The 27,416-nt window shown below is 45.0% G+C and overlaps 1 protein-coding gene across 2 annotated transcripts in view; it reads right to left on the reverse strand.

Moving 5' to 3' along the window:
* TRPM8 (transient receptor potential cation channel subfamily M member 8) overlaps positions 1 to 27,416 on the reverse strand; it is a 129,005-nt gene that overhangs the window by 14,263 nt on the left and 87,326 nt on the right. The window contains exons 19-21 of one of the 2 annotated variants that reach the window (XM_014594398.3): positions 19,360 to 19,531; positions 18,587 to 18,764; positions 3,220 to 3,410 (exon numbers count right to left, since the gene is read on the reverse strand). In XM_014594398.3, coding sequence (XP_014449884.2) covers positions 3,220 to 3,410; positions 18,587 to 18,764; positions 19,360 to 19,531 — 541 coding nt within the window. Of the gene's footprint in view, positions 1 to 3,211; positions 3,411 to 18,586; positions 18,765 to 19,359; positions 19,532 to 27,416 lie in introns of those variants that run through there. The other variant, XM_059727172.1, reaches the window with a different exon arrangement.

A 27,416-nucleotide genomic window follows, 5' to 3' on the forward strand; every position in this document is an offset into this window, starting at 1 on the left:
GCCCCATACTCACCAACTGCTGCCAGGCAGAGGGTGATCCCCACTGCCCTGTGTGGCATGTTGGGGGGCTCTGCCACGAGCTGCCAGGGGACCCAATGGCTGCTGCAGCAGCCAGTGAGTGTGAGGCTTTTTCTTTTTTCTTTTTAAAAACCGGGAGCTGGGTCGGGCGGGGCAGCTATCGTCAGGGCTGGGAGAGAGGGCAAGGAATGGAGGCTTGTGGAAGAGCCCCCCCAGTCAGCGTGGGGCAGTGGGGATCACCTCCCCCCTCCCCGGCCTGTCAGGAACCAGTAAGTGCGGGGCTTTTTTTTTTTTAAGAGCCAGGACTCCGAGGCTCAGCAGGGCAGTCACTGATGGGGCTGGGAGAGCGGGCGGTGGATAGAAGCTGTTGGATTCGGAGATTCGACCAATTCAGCAGGAGATGAATCTCTGAATAAGATTAGGCCAAATCAATTCAGGACAGTGATTCAAGTCACTGAATCAAATCACTGTCCCCCGAATTGGCTGAATCCAAAGCCAATACTAGCTGCTTTGCACAGGCCTGATGAACACCTCAATTTTATTTTAAATTCTGTATTTTTTTAAATATACCCAATTTTTTTCCTTATCTCAAGGGTTCTTCTATCATCACCTGGCATGTTTTTGATACCTCATTTCTGTGTTCAATAAACATTCCATATGTTTACTGAAGCATTCATTTAAGCATCTGGGCCATTAGCATCTCCAACACTAATAGAGTTGCTATGGTAAGATGGTTTTTAATGTACAAGGAAGAAGTAGTACCCTGTCACTTCTACCACCAACACAACTTTGGCAGAGAATGTAAAATGTGGGACAACCAACAGGGACAACCCAGTTCACTTAAACAGTACTAAGGATCTGTGTGTCTTACTAACAACAGGTTCAGTCTATGCTGCAGGGTGAAAGTCAGGCTGCTGATGTATAGGAACAAGCTTGCCAATTAACTGAAGTCATCTTCTATCATTTGTTATGAATGGCACTTAGAAAACAAGCTAAGAGAATTCAAGCAACAACACTCAATTTGTTGGGGAAAAAACTTGTTAAAGCAATTCATATCTCTGCTCACTGACAAAATAAATGAAAAGAAAATAGCTGGAGGCCTTACCACTCCTGGATTTTTGTATACAGGTTTCCTGACAGAGTTCATTTACTGGCAGTGCCTATAGGGGGTGGGTGGGACAAAAGAGTATGAGCTTTCTTTTCCAATCAAGCATGACAGGGCAGGAAAGTCTCTGGAGAAGTTATTATTCATAATAGGCTGCCCCTGTAGCATCCATTCTGAAACCTCATTAGCTGAAGGAATATAATTGAAGGGCAAAGATAAATAGTGTCAAATGGTGAAGCAGGGTGCCTACACTTATATTTATATTGTAAGCTATGTAAGCATTTCAAACATGCAAGATCAAACAGGTCTGTCACCCTCTTGCAATACTATCTGAAGTGCCCAAATCAACAAATCACTGTGGGTGTGGGGAGTGCTATGACAAGGTAAAAATGGAAAAAGTCAGGGAGGGCCAAATGTGTCTCTCCTTTTGAAAAGAGAGAATTCTTAGTTTGAGGGATGCTTGTTCAGACTATCAAATCTGTTCTAAGCCTTATCTGGTTTAGTCCATGAGAGGATCAGCATCAATCAACATGTTAACAGCAATTACAACAGTATGAATGATGCTTTTCATATACAGACCATGCTACATAGATATAAGCTAACAATTCCCATGCACTAACAGTATCTGGTAGAATGCACTCAGTGCCCTAAAGAAGAAAGGCTCTCATATCTACTAAGTAAGTAGCATACAAACTTTTAAACAATGGAATTAATTTGATGATTTCAAAGCGTCTACAAACATGAGCTAACTAAGCCTCAACACCCTCTTGGACAACAGACACACAGACATATTTTTGCACCTGCAGTAACCTTTGGGGAGGAAAGAAGGAACTGTTTAACTAAGCAAAAAAACCTAAGCAATTTAGAGCAACACTGTCCTAGGTCCAGATGAAAATTCAAAGGAAATATTAGGTAGATGTGTAGTAGGAGTGCACCAATAAAGATTTTCTTGGTCAATACTGATAGCCAGTGATTAACCAACCATATTGGCCAATGCCAATACGATAACCGATATTTAGTAATAGCGCAAGGCATTTTAAACTACTAACATAAACCATTTTTTATTTATTTTGCATTTATCATGCACAAACACATACCTCCTGTCTGCTCTGGTCCTCAGTGAGGAAGGTGGTGATAACCTTATTCCTACACACATCGCCTCCTCATCCACGGCTCCTATCCACAGTCCCGCTCCCCATGCAGTCCGTGCTGCCATCCCAGGTGGGCAGGGTGGACCATCGCATGGACAGCAGCACTGAGAGCATTTGGAGCTCCAGAGCACACCACTGCCTCAGCACTGGCAGGCCCCACACATTTGAGCTCCCATGGCTTCCAGGGAGAAAGTGCGTTTGCAAAGGTGCCCAGTGCCCAGCACCCGGCAGAACAAAATGTCTCTCATGCGGTGCCGTACCCCACCCACGCACAGCCCAATGTCTGCATAGCAGCCCCAATGTTCAGCATTGGCATGCAGCACTGGCATGGCAGCAGCAGCAACAGCAGAAGCTGGTATGTGGCCCTTTGTTGATGAACGCAGTGCCCTGTGACCGCTCCCTAATGCCTCCTCCCACTGCTCCCTGGAACCTGTAGTCTGCTATGGGCTCAGGGACTGGACTATACTCTGGGCACGTGGCCCTAATTATCGGCCACAGTGACCAAAAAAATCTGATAGCTATAATGTCATTTTTCTTTTTATCAGGGCTGATCCAACAGCCAACAAGAATGTATCAGTGCACCCCTAGTGAGTAGAGGTTAGAAATGCTAACCCAAAGGTCTTAGGTTGTGTGTGCTGTAGGAAATTTGTTAAACAAAAACAGTCATGGACTCATTTTTTTGTATCCATCTTAACTGCTCTGACTAATAGCAAAATGGTTTACTATCAACTCAGCTAAAAACCAAGTTGCTTCTTACCTTATCACAGTTGCTCAGTGCTGCAGTGTTTCCCTTTTAAAGTCTACCATCTAGAAGTTAACCTAGTCCAAACCTACTTGGCTTGTGAAACTAAAATAGGATTGCAGCATACCCTGGTATGGTTGCAATCCATTTGCCATAAAAATGTACTATTTGGGATAGTAGAAATAACACACAATTCTACTTACAACAAACAGAGAGCTCTTTGCTTTCCTTTTTACAGCAGTATTTAAAACATTTCTTCATCACCATGTAGATGTAGGCAAAGATGACAAAAGGAAATGGAATAGTCAAACGATTACAGTACTCTTGAACCAAGAAATATCGCTGGAACTTCCACACTTGATCATTGTTTTCTTGTACTGATCCAACGGTGTACCTAATGGACAAAAGATCAAGATAGATGTATAAAGGATACAACTAGTTAATCATCACCTAATGAAGGATTTTCTACAATTCAAGTAAAATGAATTCACAGAGGACAAACAGGACAAATATTTTGCATAATTTCAAGACCATTTGAACATCATGAATTTGAAAGTCTAATTCTGATTTGAAGGTTACTGAATTCAGATTTGATTTTTGAAAGACTAGAGAAATGGAGAAGTCAGAGAGTAGGATGCGGCACAGAAAACTGAAATTACAGCTAGACTGGGGGAGAGGGAAGGAGCAGTGAGAGAACACTAAAGAAAGATTAAATATATATTGCTCTACAAGCCTCACCTAGCTTTAGACAATATTTTTCCAGGCTTCAAACACAATGGAACCTGCTGGAGCACTGTGTGCCATTAATTATATTTGCCAACTAATGCATTTTTGCACAACTAACTTATTCTGTGTGCTAAGTATGAAACTCCACTGACATAATTAGTCTTGGTTCCAGATTGGAGCATCTCATCATCCAACTGGCAGGGAAAATACCACAATCAAGCAGGTGGTTTTCCCAGGGTGACAACTGTCCATCACACTCCAGACAGGCTGACACTGAGAATTTCCCCAGTGCAGGAAACTCAGCTACACAATTATGTGGTAATGGGGGACTGAGGTTGTGCTTTCCTCATGTCTTGCTCCTAGGTCTCTTGGCTTAGAGCAACTGAGACTAGGAGGTATCTGAACCCCAACGCCTCCAAGCTTGAGGCTTGTGCATAGGATGCCTGCCATGGTTTTGGGGAGTATCCGAAGCCCCTGATTGATGAGTCTGGAAGAGAAGATACTTACCCAGTGATACAGCCACACAGACATGAGTGATTGAGCTCTGACTTACTTGAAAATTTTAACTTAACTATTGGGCTTTGCCCACAGAATTCAGTACTGATTTCTCCCTCGAAACAAAATTAAAGACAAAGTCTTGATATTATAGGACCAAAGTCTAGGATCAGGAATTCACTATACCAGACAGAATAAAATGTTCCAACTGCAAAAAAAATGTAACATCTAAGGCTGCCTATACATGAGCAGGGAGGCTTCCCCAACATGCTATAAATCAAGTGTATCAGAGCAGATTCAATTAATTGAGTGTGCTGGAGTGTGGCAATTACTGGACTCCAGCAGCCTCCTGCATCTTGTGTATCAGCATCCCCATGCTTCAAAATGGCGGCAGGAGCACTTTATCTAAAGCTCATTCAACAAGCTTTAAATAAAGTGTCCCCCAGACCATTGTGAAGCACAGGGATGCTAATACAAGAGACACTCTGGGCACTTTAATTAGAGTAGCTCTCAGAGCCACTACAATTAAAGCACCTCCCACCCCCCCAACCACACACACTCCTGGAGTATGTGTATAAATGCCCTAAGACCCAGATCATCAGAAGTATTTAGGTGTCTAATTTCCATCGGGATACCATTGAAAATCTGGGGCCAGTATGCCCCTTTTCTACAATCATTCCAGAGCAGACAGGATTTCAAAATATGTCAGTATCTCTAAATAGAAGTCTTTAGTTCATTAGGACCACAGCTTAACCAATATATATCTAACATAAGTCTTCTGTTTCTAGCTGTCCAGAAAACAAATACTTAATTTTTCAACCATGGTTTTCATGTTATTTTGGAAGCAGAAATCAACATTCAGACTTTTCCCCATACCCACTGCCTATGGGGCATATGGTATCTTCTTTTTTAATATCTATTTTTAAACAAACACAATGAGGAGCTGGTCAGAGATATTCTTGCTCTGTTGCTGCAAAACAAGTCAATGAGCAACTTTTCTACAAATTAATAAGTGATGCAGCCCACTAGAATTGGAAGATTTGAGAAAAGTAATCCTGGGAAGAGATACACTTTGGTTGTTTTTTCATTACAAAAATCATACCTTAGAGAGGTCATTTTTTGCCATAATGCACCTGAATTCAAAGTGCAATCTAATTTACCCAGTCTTACTCTGTTCAATCTATTTAAACGAACATAAAGGTGGTTAGCTGCATTAGTCTGAAGTCAAGAAGAAAGTAAAGCAGTGTGGCATCATAAAGGCTAACTGGTTCAGAGAGGCATGAGCTTTCATAGACAGCAACATACTTCATCAGATGCTATGAATGGCCTGGCAGAAAGAAAGGGTTTTATATAGAAGGGAAAGGGACAGAAAAAAAGGATGCTGCTAAGAGGTAAAGAGTGGGTTGAACAAATTAACTGAGATGAACAAAGCAGCTAACACTTTGAGGGTAGGCCTGTGCGAAGTGGCTAGTGTAGTGTGCAGGCTTGTCATTACCCTGAAATAGAATAGTTTTCTGAAAGCATACTGTTAGGTTTACAATAATTTGGATTATTAAGAAGTATTAGCTTTACAGCTGAATACAAGGCATGACCTGTGGCCTAGCAATGCAGCTGACCACAAGGCAGAATGATAGCTAGGCCTTTGCTTGTGTCAAGTAATCATTTTAATTGCAACAAGCATTTTCTGAGTTAAAAAGTGAATCTGTGTCTGTGTGCTAAAAAAAATCAGCTACAGCTAGAAGTAAGATAAGACAGAGAAACCATTGTTTGAGCTTACTGGTTGTGTCCTTGAGAAGTATCTTCTACTGTGTAAGGTTTTGCTAACATAATGTTACTGTTACTTAACTTTTAGCTTTTAAAAAGTGCTAGTTCAGCTTAATAGAAAAATGCTGTTACAAAGATTTGTAGAGCACCGCCCCAAGTATTGCTTTTTGTTAACCATATAGTCTTGCTTTGTTGTAAGAAGTATAAAAGATCGCCTCACCCTTGAGGGGGGGCCATTTTGCCTTTTGCTGGCTTTATGGTCTTTGCTCGAGCAAATAAACAGCTGTCTTTCTTTACCCGCGTTGTCTGTCAATCAAATTACAGCTAGACAACGGACCTTAGGGAGGTTTCTCCCACCACAATTTGGCACCCCAGATGGGACCCGTCTAGCTTGACGCCTTTGGAGACCTCCATCCCCCGACACCCCAGCGTGTACCAGGTGAGTTCACCTATTGGGTTAGTCTCGGGAGGTGGATGGTCCCCTCAGGACCAATAAGGCGGGATCCTCAAGTCGAGTAAAGGAACGGTACCGGCGAGTATCTCAGGTCAGGTATGTTTTTGGTTTCTATCTGGTTTCTGGTTTTCTGGTTTTACCTCTAGAGGTCTCTGGAAGCAGTCTTTGAGGGTATCTGTCTGCTGATCTAAACGCTGATAGAGCCAGCAGCCTCGCCGAAAGGCAAAAGACACAGATATAAGGTAGAAATGCTGTTATAACGGCCAATGACTAGGGTCTCGGACTCAAGACGCCCCTCCTCACGGAGAAAGCCAGTGGGGTCCGAGAACACTGGTTGTTGTACGTGGACGAAACAGCTTCTAGGCAGGTAGAACTTAGGGAAATAAGACTGCTTGTGCTTGGATATAATCATGGGTTCCGGTCTAGGGAAAGTTATTCCTGATTCACCCCTTGATTTTATGATTAAGAATTGGAAACATTTGGAGGGACGGGCGGAACTGTCCAAGTCTCGTATGGCAGAACTCTGTTTAACTAATTGGACGTCTTATACGTCCCAGTTAGATTTGGGAAGACAATGGCCAGAAAATGGATCATTTGACCTAAATCGTCTGGCTGCCTTATGAAAGATCTTGGAGGACCTCTGCCCTGGCCAAATTAGTTATTGGTATTTATGGGACAACGTTGCTAGCAAGCAATTAAAACCTTTAGCTTCCCAGACCCCTCCACCTTTTCCAAATCTGTTAGCTCCCCTTCTATATCCAAAACCTGCTGCACCACCGTCATATTCAGAAGATGATTACAGACCCATGCCTAGGCCCCCTAACCTACCATTGATACCACCCCAAATGTTTGAACCCCAAAACATTGCCCCTGGGCCGGCTGAGGGACTGGGAAGTCTTCAGGAGGCATCACCTCGATTGTCTCTCTCAGAATCCCCGAGTCCTGGATCTGGAGATGGGTCAAGAGATCCCTCTCCAGATTCCAGTTCCACTCCAATTTCAAATCGCACTCATCAAAAATTGTCTAAGCCTGAACTTCAGTTACCTCTAAGAGAATACCCTGTGCCTGGCGAGGGTGGAGAAGTTATCAGTCACTGGACACATGCTCCATTCTCCACCACAGACCTCTTAAACTGGCAAGAAAACACCCCCAGGCTCAGAGATGATCCCGAAGTAGTTCTAAGATGCTTCAAAACCATTTTCATGACTCATAACCCGTCCTGGTCAGATGTCATGCAGCTTCTCGAAAGCCTCTTAACTATGGACGAGAAGACTCAAGTACTATGCCATGCTGACCAGTTTCTAGCCGATCAGCCCCATGAAAACCACCCCATGCCTAATGGCGTGCCCAGGCAAAATCCGAATTGGAATTACAATCAGGAAAGGGGGCAAAATTCAATACGAATGCTGAAAGACAGCATTTTAGAAGGATTAAAGAAAGCAGGAGATAAAACTACAAACTGGTCCAAAGTGACAGCTACTGTTCAGGGTCCCGAAGAACACCCTTCAGACTATTTTGAAAGACTCTGTAAAGCTATACGTCAGTATGGAAACATGGACCCCGAGACACCTGCCACTTTGCCTGTGTTAAGACTTGTGTTCATAAGTCAGGCTAGCGAAGATATTAGAAAAAAGCTTCAACATAACACTGAGGGTGTTGAGGGCAAATCCATGGCAGAAATCTTAGCCATTGCTACTAAAACTTTTAATGGAAGGGAAGAAAAAAAGAAGAAAGAAAAACAAAAGGAAGATCAGTCCAACATTCGCATGTTGGCAGCAGTAATACAGCCCACAAATGCCTATAGAACCAATCTGCCCCGTGGCCCGAGGCCCTTTGTGCCTAGGCAACCGGGCCGTACCTACCAACCGTACGGGCCCAACGTATGTCATTACTGTAGACAGGAAGGACACTGGAAAAGAGAGTGCAAGTTAAGACCAAAAAGATCCCCAAGTGATAACCCTGAAAATCAAAAATTCAAGAACCCTCAGTTCACTACTGTTACCCCAGATCTTGCTCAAAACCAATGTGACGACTGACGTGATGAGGGAGATTCTACATGCCACTTTCTGCAACTATCCTCTGTCCAACCTAAAGAAGTCACCCTAAACTGCAGTGCTCAAGATCCGCTAATACCCTTAAAGATAGGAGAACACGTCTACGAGTGCCTGCTAGACACAGGGGCAACATTTTCCAGTATTTCCAAAGGACATCTTTCACCAAGTGAAAAACAAGTCACTGTTATGGGAATTGAGGGAAAACCCTTCCGTTGCTCATTTTCACAACCCACGAATGTAAAAATTGGCCCCCTCTCAGCAGAACACTCTTTTCTTCTAGCAACTGGCCCTGTTAACCTTCTTGGACGGGATCTTCTTTGCAAACTACAAGCCACCATACAGTGCTCACCTGACGGAATTATTCTAACGTTTCCGTCCTCCCTGGTCCCAATGATAGCCACAGTGCTTGCAGTTACAGAAGACTCGAGCTTGCAGTCTCTTCCCCTTGTTCTAAAAGAAAGGGTACCCCCAGAGCTTTGGGGCCTCACCTCCAGCTCAGTGGGACTCCTAAAATCTGCAGATCCTGTCAAAATTCTAATTCGTACCAATCTTGAGCCACCTAAAGTACCCCAGTATCCTTTGAAAGCAGAAGCTATTGAGGGACTCAAGCCTTTAATTGAAGATTTTTCTAAACAAGGAATTTTAATTCCCTGTCAGTCCCCCTGTAACACACCTATACTTCCAGTAAAGAAACCCAAGCCTGGTCCAGACGGGAAACCTGTGCATTGTCTGGTTCAAGATCTCAGACAAATTAATAAGTATGTCATTCCTCGACACCCGGTTGTTCCTAACCCCAATACTATTTTAACTGCAATACCCCCTGGCACTGCTTTTTATACCATAATAGACCTCTGTTCTGCTTTCTTCAGCATCCCCATCCACCCTGAATCCCAATATCTTTTTGCCTTCACCTGGGGTTCTTCTCAACTGACCTGGACAAGGTTACCCCAAGGATATGTAGAATCTCCCAGCATTTTTTCTCAAATTCTTCACAAAGATTTGCAAGATGTTACTTTTCCTAACTCCTCATCCCTTCTAATATACGTGGATGATTTACTCTTATGCTCTGCCTCATCAGAAGCATGTATTCAAGACACCATCATTTTACTCACTGCACTAGCCGCCAAAGGCCACAAGGTATCACCAAATAAGCTTCAGTTTTGTAAATCCACTGTTAAATACTTGGGCCACATTTTGGAGTCTGGCCAAAGACGCCTGAGTGATGACAGAATCCAAGCTAACCTAAATATTCCCAAGCCTATAAAAAAGCGTCAAGTTCGGGGTCTGCTGGGAATGGTGGGGTTCTGTCGCTCCTGGATTCCAGCCTTCGGAGAGTTAACCAAACCACTTGTACAGCTTACTACAAAAGAGGCAGAAGAGCCAGTCTTTTGGGATCATGAAGCTGCCCATAGTTTCAATAATATAAAATCTGCTTTAACTTCTGCCCCTGCCCTAGGGCTACCAGATTATCGAAAACCTTTCACGCTCTTTGTCCACGAGCGACTAGGAGTAGCCTCTGGGGTACTTACTCAACCCTTAGGCAACACCCAACGCCCGGTAGCTTACTTCTCTGCACAATTAGATCCAGTGGCAAAGGGGGGAGTAGGCTGCCTTCGTGCAGTGGCAGCAGCTGCAATCATAGTCGAGAAAGCCCAGGAATTAGTCCTCGGATATCCCCTTATCCTCAGGGCTCCACATGCAGTTGCCCTACTTCTACTCCAGAAAAATACTCAACATTTTTCTCATCAGAGAATGAACAAGTATGAAACCACACTTTTAATGGCTACAAACCTGATCATAGAGAGATGTAATACCCTGAATCCGGCTACTCTATTACCTCTACCCAGCGACGGGGAACCAGACTCTCACGATTGCCTTCAAGTTGCAGCATTTTCAGACAAACCCAGGGTAGATCTTAGTGACCTACCCTTAGACAACCCCGACTTGATTTTTTTTGTAGATGGCTCTTCAAAATTAGTAAATGGAGTTAGAAAAACGGGTTATGCAGTAGTAACTCCATTTGAAGTACTTGAAGCTGAACCACTGCCTGGGCAGTTGAGCTCGCAGGCGGCTGAACTTACTGCCCTTACACGAACTTGTCAATTAGCATCGGGCCACTCTGTAAATATTTGGACTGATTCTAAGTATGCCTTTGGAATCTGTCATGCCACTGGTCAATTGTGGAAACAGAAAGGATTTATGACAGCTTCTGGAACTAAAATATCAAATGCTAAACAAGTTAATGATCTCCTACAAGCTATAATGTTGCCAAAAACATTAGCGGTAATGCATTGCCCAGCTCATACCAAAAAGGGAGATCAAGTCTCAAAAGGCAATGCCCTGGCCGATGCTGCAGCTCAAACAGCAGCCTTACAACCACTATCCGCCCTAGCCTTCCAAGCTCAAATTCCCCAGTCAAAGGCATATTTGGGAATATTGCTAGAGCCAAAAATGTACGAGTCTGCACCACCTTTAGAACAACAGAGATGGAAAGCGGCAGGAGCCACCTGTGAAAAAGACGGAATATGGCGATTGCCAGATGAAAGGATAGTGTTACCTAAAGCAGCTCTTAGACCCTATCTGCAACAACTCCATCAAAGCGAGCATTTAGGTTGTGAAAAACTTGCCACTATCACTAACAGGCTGTTCTACGCACCCGGAGTCTACCAGGAAGCAAAAAGGCTTTTAGAACACTGCAGTATATGCAAAAGGTTTAATATCAAGGGAGAAAAATCAGGACCCCCTGGGGCCCGCCCCTGGGCTTATACTCCCTTTGAAAGACTACAAATAGATTTTGCTGATATGCCTAAAGACAATGGGTACAAAAACCTCCTAGTAATTGTTGACCAACTCACGGGGTGGGTAGAAGCTTTCCCCACCAGAAGAGCTACAGCACAGCAAGTAGTAAAAATACTCCTTAATGAAATTATACCCAGGTTTGGTCCTCCACGTATCATTGAAAGCGATCAAGGATCGCATTTTACTGCTGACATAAATAAAACACTGGCCAGCTGCCTAGGAATAGAATGGAAATTCCATACCCCTTGGCACCCAGAAAGCTCAGGACAAGTAGAGAGAATGAATCAGACCCTGAAACAAAAAATTGGAAAGCTATGTGCTGAGAGCGGGTTAAAATGGACTAAGATTCTCCCACTGGCCCTTATGTCCATCAGAACTACCCCCAGGAGAAAACTAAAGCTCAGCCCTTACGAGCTGCTGTTTGGACACCCTGTTCCCCAACATTTCCCCTTATTACCGGCTCACACTTCTTCTCTTTTAGGCGATGAAGGACTCACCTCCTATATTTTATCTCTACAGTCTCAGTTAAAATCTCTCCATAGGTATGCTGCTTTAAGCCAACCCCTCCCTGCCGATGTCCCAGCTCATCGCATCCAGCCTGGAGACTGAGTGTATGTAAAAACTTGGAAACGGTCTCCCCTTGAACCTAGGTGGCAAGGACCGTATCAAGTCCTCCTCACCTCCCACACCGCCGTAAAAATAGCAGAGAAGGACAACTGGATTCATTATACTCGTACAAAGAAGACGGAAGTTTCACCAGAGCTCAGGATCGGCTCCAACGCGAGCTTCCCTGACCTGGAAAAGGGGAAGCCAGAAGAAGACGACTGCGGACTTCGTGGGAGCACCGCACGCCCACCTGACCGCGACAAGGGTGAGCCAGAAGCAGACAAAAAAATAAAAACAAACACCTCCTGGACCTGCAGCCCGTTAGATAATATAAAACTCAAACTAACCAAGGTCCACTAATGAACTGTCACCCTTTTGGGGTCCTGCCCAGCCCAGAAAGCACCAAACTCCAAGTACTGCATCCTCTAAACACTTTTGGATCAGCTGAAACCGAGCACTTTGAGACTGTAACATGTCCCAGAAGATCAGTTATTGGAGCTGCAGGGTTGTGCATACTGTTTGTGCTGATTTTGGTTATAATATGGTTTTTATAACTATGTTATTTCTAATCTTTCTCTTTGCTGGAGAAATAAGTCTCTCACAGGGGTCGGCTATAGCTGCCAGTTGCTGCAGATGTGCTAATACTGGTGCCCGAGGTTTTCCTGTCTGGATAAGCGATTCAATCGAACTCTCTGATATAGACGGGAAGGTCAACATTGCCCGTTGGTATCCTCCCTCACATTGCTGTAGTTCAGCAGAAGTTCGGGTATTTACTTATGGAACAGAATATTGTGTGAAGCCTAGCCACCCAGTTTTCAGACAATTTGCAGAGTCTCCTCAGGCTAAGACTACTCTTAAACCTAATGTTGCCCACATCTCTGATAATAATATGTACCTCCAATACGTTGAGAGAGCCGCTAAAACAGAAAACCAAAGTGATTGTTGGGTGTGCAGTCATTTTCCTCTACACACCCAAGGAGGCATTCCTATGACTCCCATCCCCTTGGGCCCCATCGAGTCACTTTTAAACCCCTCTAATAACCAAGCTTGGGACCAAAGTCAACAAGAGTTCCTTTTAGTAAAGCCTGTTGTTGGAGATTGGTGTTTCTATGTAAACTCCTCAGTATCAGACTGCATTAATTTAGGCACAAGCATATGTCACCACTATTTTACTAGTTCTAGTGGAGGAGACTGGCGTAATAATAACACAGCAACTCCTACCTATTGCAGCTCTTACAATGATTTCTACAGCAGCAAAAATTTAACCAAGGGCACTAATCCTATCTGCACCCCCATCTCCTCTTTAAATAATACCTTGTGGTATTGTTTGTACACTGATACCTCCCGGGAACAATGCTTCTTCAATGGAACTGCAAATCCTTCCTTTAAATCAAAGGGTGAACGCGGGGTGCTAGGGTTAGGAAACGGGGGCCGAATACCTCCTAAGTATTCAAACCTCGCTGCTTTAAAAGGACAATACTGGGTCTGTGGCTCCCACGCCTACCATGAAATCCCTGCCAAAGGAAAAGGTATCTGCTATCTGGCGATGCTAAAACCCTCTAGGTCCTTTGCCACGCACCTTCCACGGGGCAGGTGGAGAAACAAGAGGGATTTGCAAGAAAGCCGTGATATAGTAGATAAATATCAAAAAACTCCGCTTACCAAAGGAGTGTTAGTCGGGTGTTCTTTAGCAGGTATACTCCCAGGAGTAGGCACTGCTTGTCTTGGAAGATTTACACTTCGCCTACAAGCTGTGATAGAAATCATGGCTCATGAATTCAGTGAAGGTCACAAGGAACTCTCGAAGGCCGTTGCTGCCTTGGCTGACACCCAAGAAGAACTCAGACAAATGGTAATTCAAAACCGTATAGCCCTTGATTTTCTCCTCGCTGCTCAAGGGGGAGCTTGCGCAGTTATCGGACCAGAATGTTGCGTTTGGGTTAACAGTTCTTTTACAATAGTACAAACCCACCTCAATGATGCAGCTGTCCATATCCAAAAAGCTGAAGATATAGCAAAAATCCCCAAAGATACATCTCTTAGTTGGCTCACAAATTGGTTACCTTCCCTTACAGGATGGCTTAGACCTTTTGTATTAAGCTTAATTGGAATTGTTATAACTATAATCTGCCTGTTGTGCTGTTTTCAGTGTCTATGCTCTCTAGGACAACAGTTTATGCAAAGGCAAGTAAAATGTATGGTCAGTTTGTACAAATATCCAGCATCAATCATCAAAACCTAACCCCACAAGAAGTTGAATACCTAAAAGTGTGTTCCAAAATTTCCTCTGAAAAATTGGAACAAAGTGGGGAGTTGTAGTGCGCAGGTTTGTCATTACCCTGAAATAGAATAGTTTTCTGAAAGCATACTGTTAGGTTTACAATAATTTGGATTATTAAGAAGTATTAGCTTTACAGCTGAATACAAGGCATGACCTGTGGCCTAGCAATGCAGCTGACCACAAGGCAGAATGATAGCTAGGCCTTTGCTTGTGTCAAGTAATCATTTTAACTGCAACAAGCATTTTCTGAGTTAAAAAGTGAATCTGTGTCTGTGTGCTAAAAAAAATCAGCTACAGCTAGAAGTAAGATTAGACAGAGAAACCATTGTTTGAGCTTACTGGTTGTGTCCTTGAGAAGTATCTTCTACTGTGTAAGGTTTTGCTAACATAATGTTACTGTTACTTAACTTTTAGCTTTTAAAAAGTGCTAGTTCAGCTTAATAGAAAAATGCTGTTACAAAGATTTGTAGAGCACCGCCCCAAGTATTGCTTTTTGTTAACTATATAGTCTTGCTTTGTTGTAAGAAGTATAAAAGATCGCCTCACCCTTGAGGGGGGGCCATTTTGCCTTTTGCTGGCTTTATGGTCTTTGCTCGAGCAAATAAACAGCTGTCTTTCTTTACCCGCGTTGTCTGTCAATCAAATTACAGCTAGACAACGGACCTTAGGGAGGTTTCTCCCACCACACTAGTATTCACTTCAGATTCAGATTCAGCCAATTCAGGGGACAGTGATTCGATTTGGTGATTCAAATCGCTGTTTTGAATCGATTTGGCTGAATCTGATTCGAGATTCAGCCACTGCTGAATCTCCAAATCAGCCAGGCCCATCCCCCCACCCACTCTTCCAGCCCAGCAATGTCTGCCTCTCTGCCCGCCTCAGCTCCTGGCACTTTGAAAAAAAAAAAAAAAGCACTGGGTGCTGCCAGGCGGGGTGCGATCCCCACTGCCCCCCCCCGCCCCACACTGCATGGGGTAGGCCCCTTGCCACTTCTGCCTTCAGTGAGTGCCTGCGGCCACCAGGAGAATAACATATATACAGTGATGGAAAAATAAACCCCATTTCAATTAAAAACTCACTGTTTCAATTTAGGGGACATAGATTGCAACCCTAAGGACAAAAAGCCCGTCACGTGTACAAGCACCCATTAATACCCTTTAGTGAGAGACCCCATCAGAAGCTTTTTTGAAAATTCAAGTAAACTATATCAACTAGATGTCCCTTGCCTTTGTTTCCTTCCTGTCACACCCCTTCTTTGATCCATCTTCACATTCTATACTTCTTACAGTTTGGGACCTGAATATGATAAGCCCTTAGGCAGAAAAGTGCAAGTTTGCAGAATAAATGCAAGGAATCATTAGAGGGCCTCAGGGGAAACAAACAGGAGACAAATCAGGCTGAATAGGCCCTGCATAAATACCCTTTCTGTTAGCATTCACGCTCTGCCATTGTGAGATACAGGATATGGGGTTAGATAGACCTGTGTTCTGACCCTGTATTCTTACATTCTCATGTTCACTTCTTGTTCATGAACAGTGGTACACTGCAGGGACACAGCATACGATGCAAGCAAAACAGGCATGTGACACTATGTACAAGAGAGACTGGCAGAAACCCTGTCTCCCTGAAGCAGAAAGCAAGAATGTCCCATGATGTCACCTTGTGGGACTGTTCCTAAATGGCACATCTAGACAGAGTACATCTAAGACTTGGAGTCAGGGATCACGGCTGAGATTTTCAAAGCAGTTGAGGTGGGATCAAAACTTCCATTTTTTTAATGGATTGAAATGTTATTCCCTGAAATATCTTAAAATCTCACATCTGTCTCTTTAAGACTGTAAAGCACCTAACTAATGGTATGGTGCCATGGAAATATCAAAAATATTTCTATATGACTAATGCATCCACCAGCACTGCATCTACATGCTAATCACAATATTAAAGCTGACAATGAAATCTCAGAAGTATCATTTAATCAAAACAAAGCCCAGATATTTCTTTGGAAAAGTAGCAAGGGGAGCCTACTAAAATGGGGATGCGATAGCTAACACAGACCCGGTTTCTGAGAATGGACATTGGTTTAACAAACATGCAGCAAATTGGATCATGGTCCCAGTTCAGAAAAGGCTACAATTATGCTTCACATAGAGAAACCTGAAGACAAACCAAAGTTCTTCAAGAGACTTATAGGCATGGTCTTCTGCCCAGGTAAACTTGCATCACATTTGACTCAGTGAAGATATTATAGTAAGACCAATCCTGCTAAGGATTACTAGCATCACATCAAGCTTCAAGAAAGTAGTTTTCATGAACTGGAGACCTAGACATGGTAAAATAGGAATGGAAGATTTTTTTTTCCCAAAATAAAAAAATCATTGAGAAAAAAAAACCTAGTAGAAACTTCCTAACAAAACAAAAAACATTGGAATATGGACAGACAAAAAAACCCCCTCCACTCAACATACCAATTGAAGAGAGAATTACCACATTTCAAATTGATCTGCTGTAGTTATTCTTACATTGCAGCATATGGAAGCTAAACTAAAGTAATTTACTGGCTGTTTCATTCTGGGCACACATACCCACACAACCACACACACACCTACAGCCCCCCAAAAACTCCATACCCACCCACCTTTACCCCCCCCCCGCCCTCCCAAAATATACAAGAGTAAGACTTAATTTTGAGCTATTATGCAATCACCTCTATATGCATAACAAAACATACACAAATCAGGACAAAATTTTTTCTTTAAATACAATTAAAATATTTTATTGTCAATGTTTGATTTTTAGTATATAATTTGTTTTTTCTGGTTTCAAGATGACAAACCCCCTTCCCAAAAGGAGTACTTCTGGGGCAAGGGGAGGGACTTCTGGTGGCAAAGGTCAGGGGTTAGGGGACGAGACTTCCAGTCCCAAGATGGCGAGCAGGGAGCGGGGCACTTGTCAAGAGGCGGGGCTACCCTTGTGGCCCATGAGAGCTCACCAAAACTCATTAAATAGCCCCCAGCTGAAAGAATTCCCATCCCTGATCTTAGGAGTAGGGACCATAACCCTCCTCTGCAGCCTGCAATCTCTAGCCACTGGGCTGAAAAATCAGGTTTTCATTTACTTATTCCCCTACTGGCCACATGACTGCTGCATTATTCTACATTACAGCCCAACTTGAACATGAGAGGTTGAGCTTATAACATAGTAATTAAGCTACTCTTCTGAGAAGTTGGAGATGTGAATTAGAAGCCCTTTCAGTTCCAGGCCTTCCATTTCTTGGACATGTGCTTTAATTAGAATATTATGGAAAAGGTGGGCACTACTTCCATCAGGTTTAAAACGAAAGCAGCTACAGGCAAGAAGCCCAGTCCTGTTTGAGTGGAAAGTATGTACAGCGACTAATGCAATAAGGCCCTGATGTTGGTTGGGTGTCTACCTGCTACTAGAGTATAGTAATCAAGAAATAGTTACAGTACATCTATTAGTCCTCATGCTAATTAAAATATTATTGGCCTAAGCAATTCAGTTAATTCAATACAGGCAGATGGTCTGCACTGGTCTAGTTCAAGGTAATAAGCAATAATCCACAAGAGAAAAATTGCAGCTCCTTCTGAATACTCCTCCTGGGAAAGTATAGTTAAGTAGTGCCCCTTACACAGCATAAGCCCTGCCTTGCCCTGCTGTCACAAAAATGAGTTTTCCAAGAGAAGCACCAACTGCATGCAAGTCAATTTGTTGGAGATTTTGCTCCTCCTGGAATGAAAACAAGTGTGTAAGGATGAATTATTTATCAGATGGTCACTCTATCCAGTAAACCCAGCAGACTGAGCCCGTGGCTCAGGCAAATGCTTCATTGACATTGTGCTAAATCTCAGCTAGCTTCATATATTGAGTCCGCATGTGCCTAAAGATCAAGAAAACTATTCTTCAGTCCCTTGAAAGCAGCAGGATTTGTATAACTCTCACAGAACCATAAAGGCTGATGGAATCAGTTCATCATGCATACATGCTAGCTTCATTTTTATGATAAGCATCCCTGTTTATTGCTAACAAATTTTCTGATGGAGCCAAATGTCAACTGAACTGTTCTCTTGGTTTTGGAGAAGCTAGGAGGATTGTCACTCTGATAATGGGGCAGATATTTTAAATAGAGGCAAAGGGCTTTGTTTTGGGCGTTGAAACCTTGTTCCTAACTCCTCAGAAATGCACACTCCGCAACCATTTTCTGGGACTTTTCCAGGGGAACATTAAGTCTATGGAATCCATTTCTCTAGTCCTTTTATTCCTTATTTCCCTGCTTAAGAGGGAAGTTCCCTCATGGACCTGCTTTTCCTCTGCCTGCTCATCTTGGAGACCCCAGGGGCCAAAAGACAGAGAACTGCTAGTCTACTACATACCCAAACATGGCAACCAGCAGGTTCACTAGGAGGATGTTGGTCGAAAGCATGTAGATGCACACCAATGGAATAGTGATCCACTCAGGAAAAAGGGGTCGGTTATTGGCATCCACCTCCACACATAAAGGTTTAGACTCATTCCCAGAGACGGTGCATCGATCAAAATTATATGTGGTACCTAGGTCAGGAAGGGGGAGAAAGCAAGCCTGTTTATTGTGTGGAGAGGAAAATATTCACACTTCAGGATTTCCTGCAACTGCAGCTACTGCAGACAGAAAAAATATACTTTTTCCTAGGTGGAAATGATCACTGGTTGAAGCCAGGGTTAGCATCACTAGCAGGAGGTTTGCATGAAGCATTTACATCCTTGCACACACCTCCAGCTATTGCTGGCCTACCATTCGTGCAAGTATACTAGGGCAATCACTGAAACAGACAGTTGAGGGCTCAATGGAATTTCATATGAATTCCCACCTTCCTGCTATTTTGGCAGAAGTGGGTTGTTACACAGGCTCAGAAGAGGATTTGATCAGAGTGAGCAGACAGTGAAAAAAAGGGGGAACAGAATAGCTAATGTCCAGGAGGACTGGGAACTGGAGGATCAGGCTGGAGCTGGGGAGGGTTGAGTACATTACAAGGTACTCAATGGAAAGTGGCTGAAGGGCTCTCATGCTAAGCCAAATGAGCAGTTTGGAGGCACCCTCAAGATGTTGGATCAAGCATTAGATTAGGCCTGCTCTTGAGCATAGGGGTTACACATAGGAGATGGCTACCGTCAATATCATCAGGGTACTGCCCAAACATAGCCAGGTATGGCTCATAGATGACAGATCGAAATATCCACTCCCAACGGTGCTCATTCTTTCTCAGAATTCCTTGCCTGGCCACACCAAAGGCAACCATCCACACAGCAAAGAGGAAAAGGAAGAAGAAAACATCAACCATCTGGGAAAAGAAGGCATAAAAAAAGAAAGTAGATGAGTGAATCATCTCCATTCCTCCTGCAAATTACACAGTGAAGGCAGCAAGCATTTCAGCCTCACAAATTAGACAGAAGGTTGGGTATGGATGGAAATAACCTCATAACTAGGAATGGTTTGATGCTGAATTTTCAGATGGCCTCCCACTGGCCTGCAAGAGTCCCATATTGTTAATATTTATGCATACGTATAACAACACTCGTGAGAGATATCCCATTGACTTAAAAAGGCTACCACCTTAGACATTATGGAGGTAGGATTGCTTAAATTGTCACAGGAACAGACCCCAAGGAAAGTAGGTTCCACTGGACCAATGGAAGAGTTTGGATAAATCTTCATATGCACATTTTTCACACAAGTCAAACAGAAGAACAATTCACTTATCACACACACATGTAAGGCAAGTCTGGTGTATGCCATTTTCTACATACTAAAACCAGTGTTCACTTTCTGAAAATGAGATCTTGAACATCTTAAAACCAAAGCTTCACATGCCACTTGTCTTAGGTGACATTTCTGAATTCTTGCCTTTTAGCACTCCCAAAGAAAGCATCAAACATCTTTATTTCAGGAAGAATTTTCCCATTTCTTACAGACACAAACAAGAAGTGAGCCCTTCTCTCTCACCTCTCTCCAATCTCCACAGAATATTGTTTATTGTAGAGATGGGAGAGGAAAACCTAGCAAACCTCATCTGGACTTTGCTAAGAAACTGCCCTTTTAGAAAATGACAGGAAAAAAGGGAAATGATTTACACACATAAATAACTTCTAAGCTGAAGTTAACAGCGAACAGGACAAATCAAGAGACAGATGATTAGCCATGTTAGTCTGAAGTCAGTCAGAAGGTAGGACAGGATGCCATCTTAGAGACAAATCAAAGTTATTTACCAGTAACTGGACTTCTTCAAGCTGAATAATCCACAAATACATTCTTACTTGTGGGTGTGTTTCATGCTTCTGATTTTTTCCAAAAGACTATTTTGCTTTATCAGTATCTCTGTCACGTGCTGCAGTCCCACCTCCTGTCCCTTCTGTAGCAAGTATAAAGGATGTTGTGTGCTTCCTGCTCCTCAGTTCCCTCTCAGATGCAGTCCTATACTAGACAACTCCAAAAGAGGGCAAGGTAGGTGGAGTGCGAATGTACACATGAACAATACATCTTGAAGACTCCAATGATTAGTAAATGAATTGGTTTTCTATTTAGAAAATTGTCCATATACACATTCTCACTAGTGGGTGACTTCAAAGCAGTGATCCTCCCCCCTTCCCCCCCGCAACACACACACACACACACACACACACACACACACACACACACACACACAAAAGCAGCTATCTGACCCAGGAGCATAACTGAGGGGGGACAACCAGAGTAGTTGCTTTGAAAGGGGTACAGAAGCAGTCATTACTGTAGTGGTGGCTGATCACACCATTGTGATCAGCATGGCAAGAGTTGGCCCTGCCCCAGATGCATTATGGCTGCCCCAGGTATGCAGCTACACTGCAACACCTCTGCACTCACTCCCCAAAGGCAAACAGCTGTAGCAGGCTTACCTTTCAGAGCTTGGGTTGAGTCCCAGGCTTGAGATCCTGCTGTTCTGATTGGTGAAGCCCAATCCACCAATCAGGAGGCAGCAAGAAAAATAACATTACGCCCCTTTTCTGAGGGGAAGGGGAGAAGAGCTCCCTCATGGACCTGATTGAAGACTGTAAACTGTCAGGTCTGGAAGGCTTCAGGGGCGGAGCCCTGGAGCATATAAAAGGAGCTGTGTGCCCAGCATGAGAGGCAGATGCGTCGGGGACAGAGAAGAGAGAAGAGCGGGGCTTAGAAGAGCTGAGGAGAGCTGTGAAGCAGTAGCCCAGGAAGAGCCCCTGAAAACTTCTATCAGCAGGGAGCATGGCATGGCTCCAGCAGTTAGGCTCTTGGTATGCAGCATGGCATCCAGACCCTGGGAGCTGCATGAGGCAGCTTGGGTCTGCAATCTCGGGCATGCAGCCAGAGACACGGTGCACAGCCCAGTGCACAGAGCAGGATCTTTGGAGCCCCTGGGGTAGCTCAGGTCCTCAACCCCCAAAACAAGGCTGGGAGCTCGGTGCAGGAGGTGCTGCACGGAGGGTGAGAGACCCTGGGAGCCGCTTGAGGTGGCTCAGGTCTACAACTGCTGACATGGGGCAGCAGCTCAGTGCAGACGAAGCTGCCCAGAGGGTCTGGGAACAGACTGAGCCCTGGTGCTGCACAAAGCTGTCCAGGCCCCCAACCCCTAGCACAAGGTGAAGAGCCCGCTACACACAGAGGTGGCTGTGGCCCTAAGCCAGGATGGTGACAGCAGGCGGCAGGAAAACCCGGCGGGAAATAAAGTTTGACCTGGAAAACAAGAGGCAACCCTCTGGGACTGTGAAGTAGTAAGTTACCCTGGAGAGAGGGTCCCCACAGGGGAGGAACCCCCCCAAGGGTTGCAAAGGGGCACCATATGGGCTGCTCCTAGGTGGTAGTGGGAAAGCTTAGGAGTCTTTGGGGTCGTCTTCTCCTTTTTCTTTCTCCCCACCTCCTTTCCTATAGTGGTACCTTGGGAGTGGGGCCCCTTCCCTGAAGGGTATCCAGGTAGTCTAAGAGCTGCTAAATATATTTGTGAACTGTGCCTTACAGTTTATGTAAATAATTTAAAGTAATAGCTTGTATATGAATAAAGTTACAAGGTTACCCAATCAAAATTCTTTGATCTGGTTTGTTCTATTGTTCATCTGTATTTTAAATGATAACTGGGTGTGTATGTATGTGTGTGTGTATATATATATTATAGGGTATATTGTTTTGTAAATTTGTACACACACACACATATACGTATATACATATACATACATACACACACATATAATATATAACCATTAAAGGGTAAGGACTTGTTGCAATAATAAACCTGTATATAGTTAAGTAATTAATTGACTGAACCTGACTCTATAGGGGACGGAGGCAGCCGCTGGGCTGTTGTGTCCCTCCACAGCATGCTGCCCTGCCAATACTTCCCTCAATTAAAGAGGAAAGTACAAACCCGTGTACACCCGGGCTACACAGCAACTGAACAACTACTCTGCAAAATGTGGCATTTACCTATGAGACTCCCATGATGACATAATTCTTTATAAAGATAAGTACTGTATTTTTGGCATATAGACCACACTTTTTTTTTTGCCAAAAAAAAACAAAAAAAAAAACAAGCTACTGAAAATCTGGGTTGCACTATGTGGGAGAAAACACCATAAAGCTATTTGGTTGCCAGCCACAGCAGAGAGCTGTGAGCAAGGCGCTAGTCCTGGGTGCCTCTTGGGGTGCCTGCACCACAGGGCCATTGCAGACAGTCTGTCCCCAACTGGAGTTGCAGACTGCTCACAGCAGCCCCTTTCAGAGAGTAAGCAGGCTGTTCTTGGCTGGGCTGCTGCTTGCTCACAGAATCCCTGTTCTGATAGTGGGGAGCCCTGACCAAAGCAAGTAAAACTCTGTCTCCCATCCTCTGCAGCAGTCACATGATACCATATTCCCCTCTTCCTCCTCCTTCCCCTTCTCCCAGGGGACCAGAGTAGATTTCTTCACCTCTGATTCTCCCCCACCCCTAGCTGTTCATTTAAAGAGGTAACCCTGCTGTTGTCAGGCAGAGCCTGCTGCTGAGTAAGTAGTAGCAGCTAAGGGGTTAATGGAGCAGTGATCGACTCCCCCACATACTTGACACCACTGGTGTTTCACTGATGGCTACAGTAGGGGCACATGTTATGTTACATTGAATTACTCATTGGTACTTTCAAGGAAAAATACTTTTTCCTTCATTCTGCCTTCTAAAAAACAGGGTGTGTATCATCTTTGGGGGCATGTTATAGGTGAAAAAATATGGTACCAGGTTTCAGATGGCTGCCTTACAGACATCACTTATGGAATATTGTTCAGGAAGGCTATGGAAATGGACCTTCTGAAAGAGCTCTTGTGGGGCAAGCCCAAATCATAGATTACGAGTTCACCGTAGCAGCCGCAGCATCATTTTATGGAGCCCAGTGTTCGCTTAGAGGATTATATCACTGCACCTTTAGACATCTCAGCTATGGAAACAAACAGTCATAGAGACTTTTGGAATGGCTTGCTCCTATTCACAGCTAAACCACTTAACACTGGCAGACTGTAGATAGGTCACAGATCAGGAGAAATGGGATTTATAAAGAATAAAAAGTAGTTTCATCTACTAAATCAAATGGAATTTAGAGCCAACCTTGGACAAGAAACGTCAGGCAAGTCCTTAGAGTCTTATTATTTGGATAAAAAGTGATATAGAGAGTGTCACAGGGCACCCCGGTGCCCCTGCTCCTAGAGAGGAGAAACTGCCAGGGAGCGAGTGAGCGAGCCCTAGCCTGACATAACGAGACCAGCTGAGGGTTGCCCAGGTAATGAGCGCAGCTGCGGGTTGCCGGAGCAACTAAGGGGAGCCAGCTGCCTGTAGGAGGCAGGTCCTGGCCCTTATAAAGCCCAGGGCTGAGACCAGACTAGCAGTTCTCTGCCAGCAGTCAGAGAGACAGGAGCTCACGGGGCTAACAGCAAGTACTACTCGAGCAGAGTTAAGCCATGATGTTAAGTTATAGCCAGGTGGCTTTGGGTTGTGTTTTGAGTTACAGCCAGGAGGCTTGTGTTGTGTTTGGTTAATGTTTGTATTACACCCGGAGGCTTGGGTGAGGCTGTAGGGGTTGGAGGAGGCCTCATAGGTACCGTATAGGTACCTCATATAGGGACCCCAGAGAGTGTGGGGTGCCCTAGCGCCAAGAGGGCGCAGTGTCCTCATAGTGACCTCATAGGGGTGGGGTGCTCTAGTGCCAGGAGGGTGCATTGACCTCATAAAGGGCCCCATGGGAGTGTGGGAGCCCCAGCACCCGAGGAGGGCGCAGTGTCCTCATTGGGGGCTCACAAGGGAGTGTGAGGCCCCGGTGCCAGTGAGGGCACGTTAGGCCTTGAGAATTGCAGGGCAGTGTCATGGGGTCAGGTTAACTCAGAGAGGAGCGGCTGAGCCTCATAGGTACCTCAGGTGCCTCAATGGGACCCCAGAGAGTGTGGGGTGCCCCAGCGCCAGTGAGGGCATGGCCTAGCGCCAGGAGGGCGCATCATTCTCCTAGCACCAGTGAAGGCGCAGCTTGCATGCCAATGCAGGAGCAACTGGCGGCGAGGAGCGCGACCAGTGGGTTGTGGGCGCAACCCCTAGGTTGCAGACGGGGGACAGACCCTGGATTGCGTGCGGGATACATAGACCCCAGCCCCAGAGAGAAGGGCGATTTCATTGGGAAGCCCAGGGTGGGCACGGCAACCCCTGAAGAGGCGGAGCGCCATATTAGGGAGCCCAGGACGGGAGTAGCAGATGCCGGCAAGGGCATCACTTGCGGGGTGCATAGACCCCAGCCCCAGGGAGGGGCCATACTGAGGAGCCTGAGACGGGCATAGCGAGCCCGGCCGCAGCCTAGTGCGATAACACCCTCAGACAGAGGCAAGGTGCTGAGGTTGCCCCTGAGAAGATGGGGAGTAGCAGCGCGGTGAGCCGGGGTCAGAGAGGGTACCCGTGCAGTTGGCCTGAAGGACTGGAGGCCTGCTAGAGTCCCTGAGCAGGACCACACTGTCAGGGAAGGCCCAGAGTGGGCTGGTCGAGAGTCCCAGTGAGAGGCTGGGTATTAGACAGAGCCCAGAGTGGGCTAGACTAGAGGGGAGGCCCAGGAGTGGGTGAGGTTACAGAGGAGGCCCGGGAGAGCGGGCGTGGTATTCTGATGGACCAACATCCGGAACATCTGCGAGGCTTGGGGTGTGGTATCAGGGGAGGTAGGAGCCACACGCAGCCCATAAGGCTAGGGTGCCTGGGGAGCACCCATTACATCGGGAGACCCCAGGTGGGGTCCAGGAACATACGGGACAGAGGTCCCAAGTAGCCATGCCCAGGGAGTCATAGGCAGCCTCCCAACCTTATATTTACCAACAAGATGTGGCGGGCGAGAACAAGAGGGTGCCTTGGGCGGGCCTGACATGGAGCGAGGGACCTCAAGGAGATCATGGCCCTCCTAGAGGACTTCGCTGTGACAGAGAGGTTCTTCTATGAGGGCTTAGATAGCTAAGGTAAAGGCCACCAAAAATCTTGTTTTCATGGACAGGTGAAGTATCAAGCAGGTCACCATCTACTCAAAGGGCTATGCCATCAAAGATGTGAGGAACGGGTTCAGATCCCACTGTAAGATAACATACCTTAGGATCCCCTTATAGGGAACACCTTAGTTAGTTACCTTCATAGTCCTTAGGGCCCTAAGTAAGAAAACAAGCCAGTTCTTGATGATAAGATGATGGTCAATGGATGGCACAATGATATAGCCATGAGGTAGACTGTAATTGAACTCATAAACAAAATAGTAGACTTGAGTTCCAGTCAACATTCCAATGCATCAGGAATAGAGGACTGAAATATCTGAAACATTTCTTAACCAACACCAGTTACACAATCTAGTCTTCATTACTAGGTAAGCATACTTGGCAGAGCTCTTAGTACTGTGTAGGAGAATATCTCTGACCTGGGCAGAAGTCTGATATGTGGCATCACAAAGGTGCAGGAGGCCATGCAATTAATCGCTACTTGAAGTAGAGAAAGGCAAGTCCTTACCATCATGGTAAGATGTCTTTCAACTGAGAGAATGCATTCTTTCAGGAGCCAAAAGCATTCCTGTAGGAGGAAAGCCAATCTAGGGTAGTACCTATAAACAGAAGCTTTTTCACTGGGGTGAACAATGATTTAAAAGCATTGTTGTGTCAAGGTTCTCTAGCACATGCTCAGCAGAAGCTTTCTTTTTCAGCCTATTATCCCCTAAAGAGAGGTAAACCATGACTGCCTGTTTCTAGAGATACAGTACTACCACTAAAAGAACCTTGGTGGGCCCATAGAAGAACCAACCAGGAGAACTCTCTACTAGTAGTAGTCCTGTCTCATTACAAACAAACCAGTGCAAAAGTCTTAGAAAAATGTGGAAGTAAACCTTTAGTAAGTTCGGTGATGCCAACCAGTCCCTCGGGTATAAGGATGGAAGAATGGCCTGCAGTATTCCCATCTTGAACTGGAAACTGTAGATTAACCGGTTAAATCAATTAAGTCAAGGATGGGACACCAATTTCCCTTTGGTTTCCCTTGACACTAAGAAATAACTCTTTTCCACTGAGACTTGAAATTCTTTCTATTGCCCCCAGTTCCAGAAACAAACTTTCTCCTGGAGCAAACTCTTGTGAGAAGGGTCCGTGAAAAAGGATGGGGAAGGAGGAGCTTGGAGTAGGTACCGTGTGAAGTCAAATAGCATAACCATTAAGGCTGTGCGAAGCTTTGGGTGCTGATTCAATTTGGAGGAGATTCGGCCCAATTTGGTAGTCAAATCTCCATATCTGAATCTAATTGGGAGACCAATAAAAAGGTGCAAATTGACTTGAAACTTCTGAATCAATTCAGAAAAGATTCAGAGGAGATTCAGAGACTTGACAATTTGGCAATTTGCGCAGTCCCCGCTTGCTGCCACAGGGAGCTGGACCTAGGCTCTGTGCCGGTACGTAAGGGGCGGGGGGGGCAGGAGGAGGGGAGAAGGGACCATGGGGGACCACTGCCAGGCCCCATTCCCTGCCTGCCCCCCACATCGCCCCTGACCCCTGCCTACTCTCCCAGCCCCATAAATGGCTGCCTTGCCTGGCCCCAGTGTCCCAGATCTTTAAAAAGGAAAAATACACATCCTCAACGAATAGCATGGGGTCAGAGGAGGGGCACACTGGAGTGCTCTGGGTTAGAATACAAGGAAGTTGAGGGGAAAGGG

This window comes from Alligator mississippiensis, chromosome 4, assembly GCF_030867095.1.
Source record: "Alligator mississippiensis isolate rAllMis1 chromosome 4, rAllMis1, whole genome shotgun sequence".
Taxonomy (NCBI): Eukaryota; Metazoa; Chordata; order Crocodylia; family Alligatoridae; genus Alligator; species Alligator mississippiensis.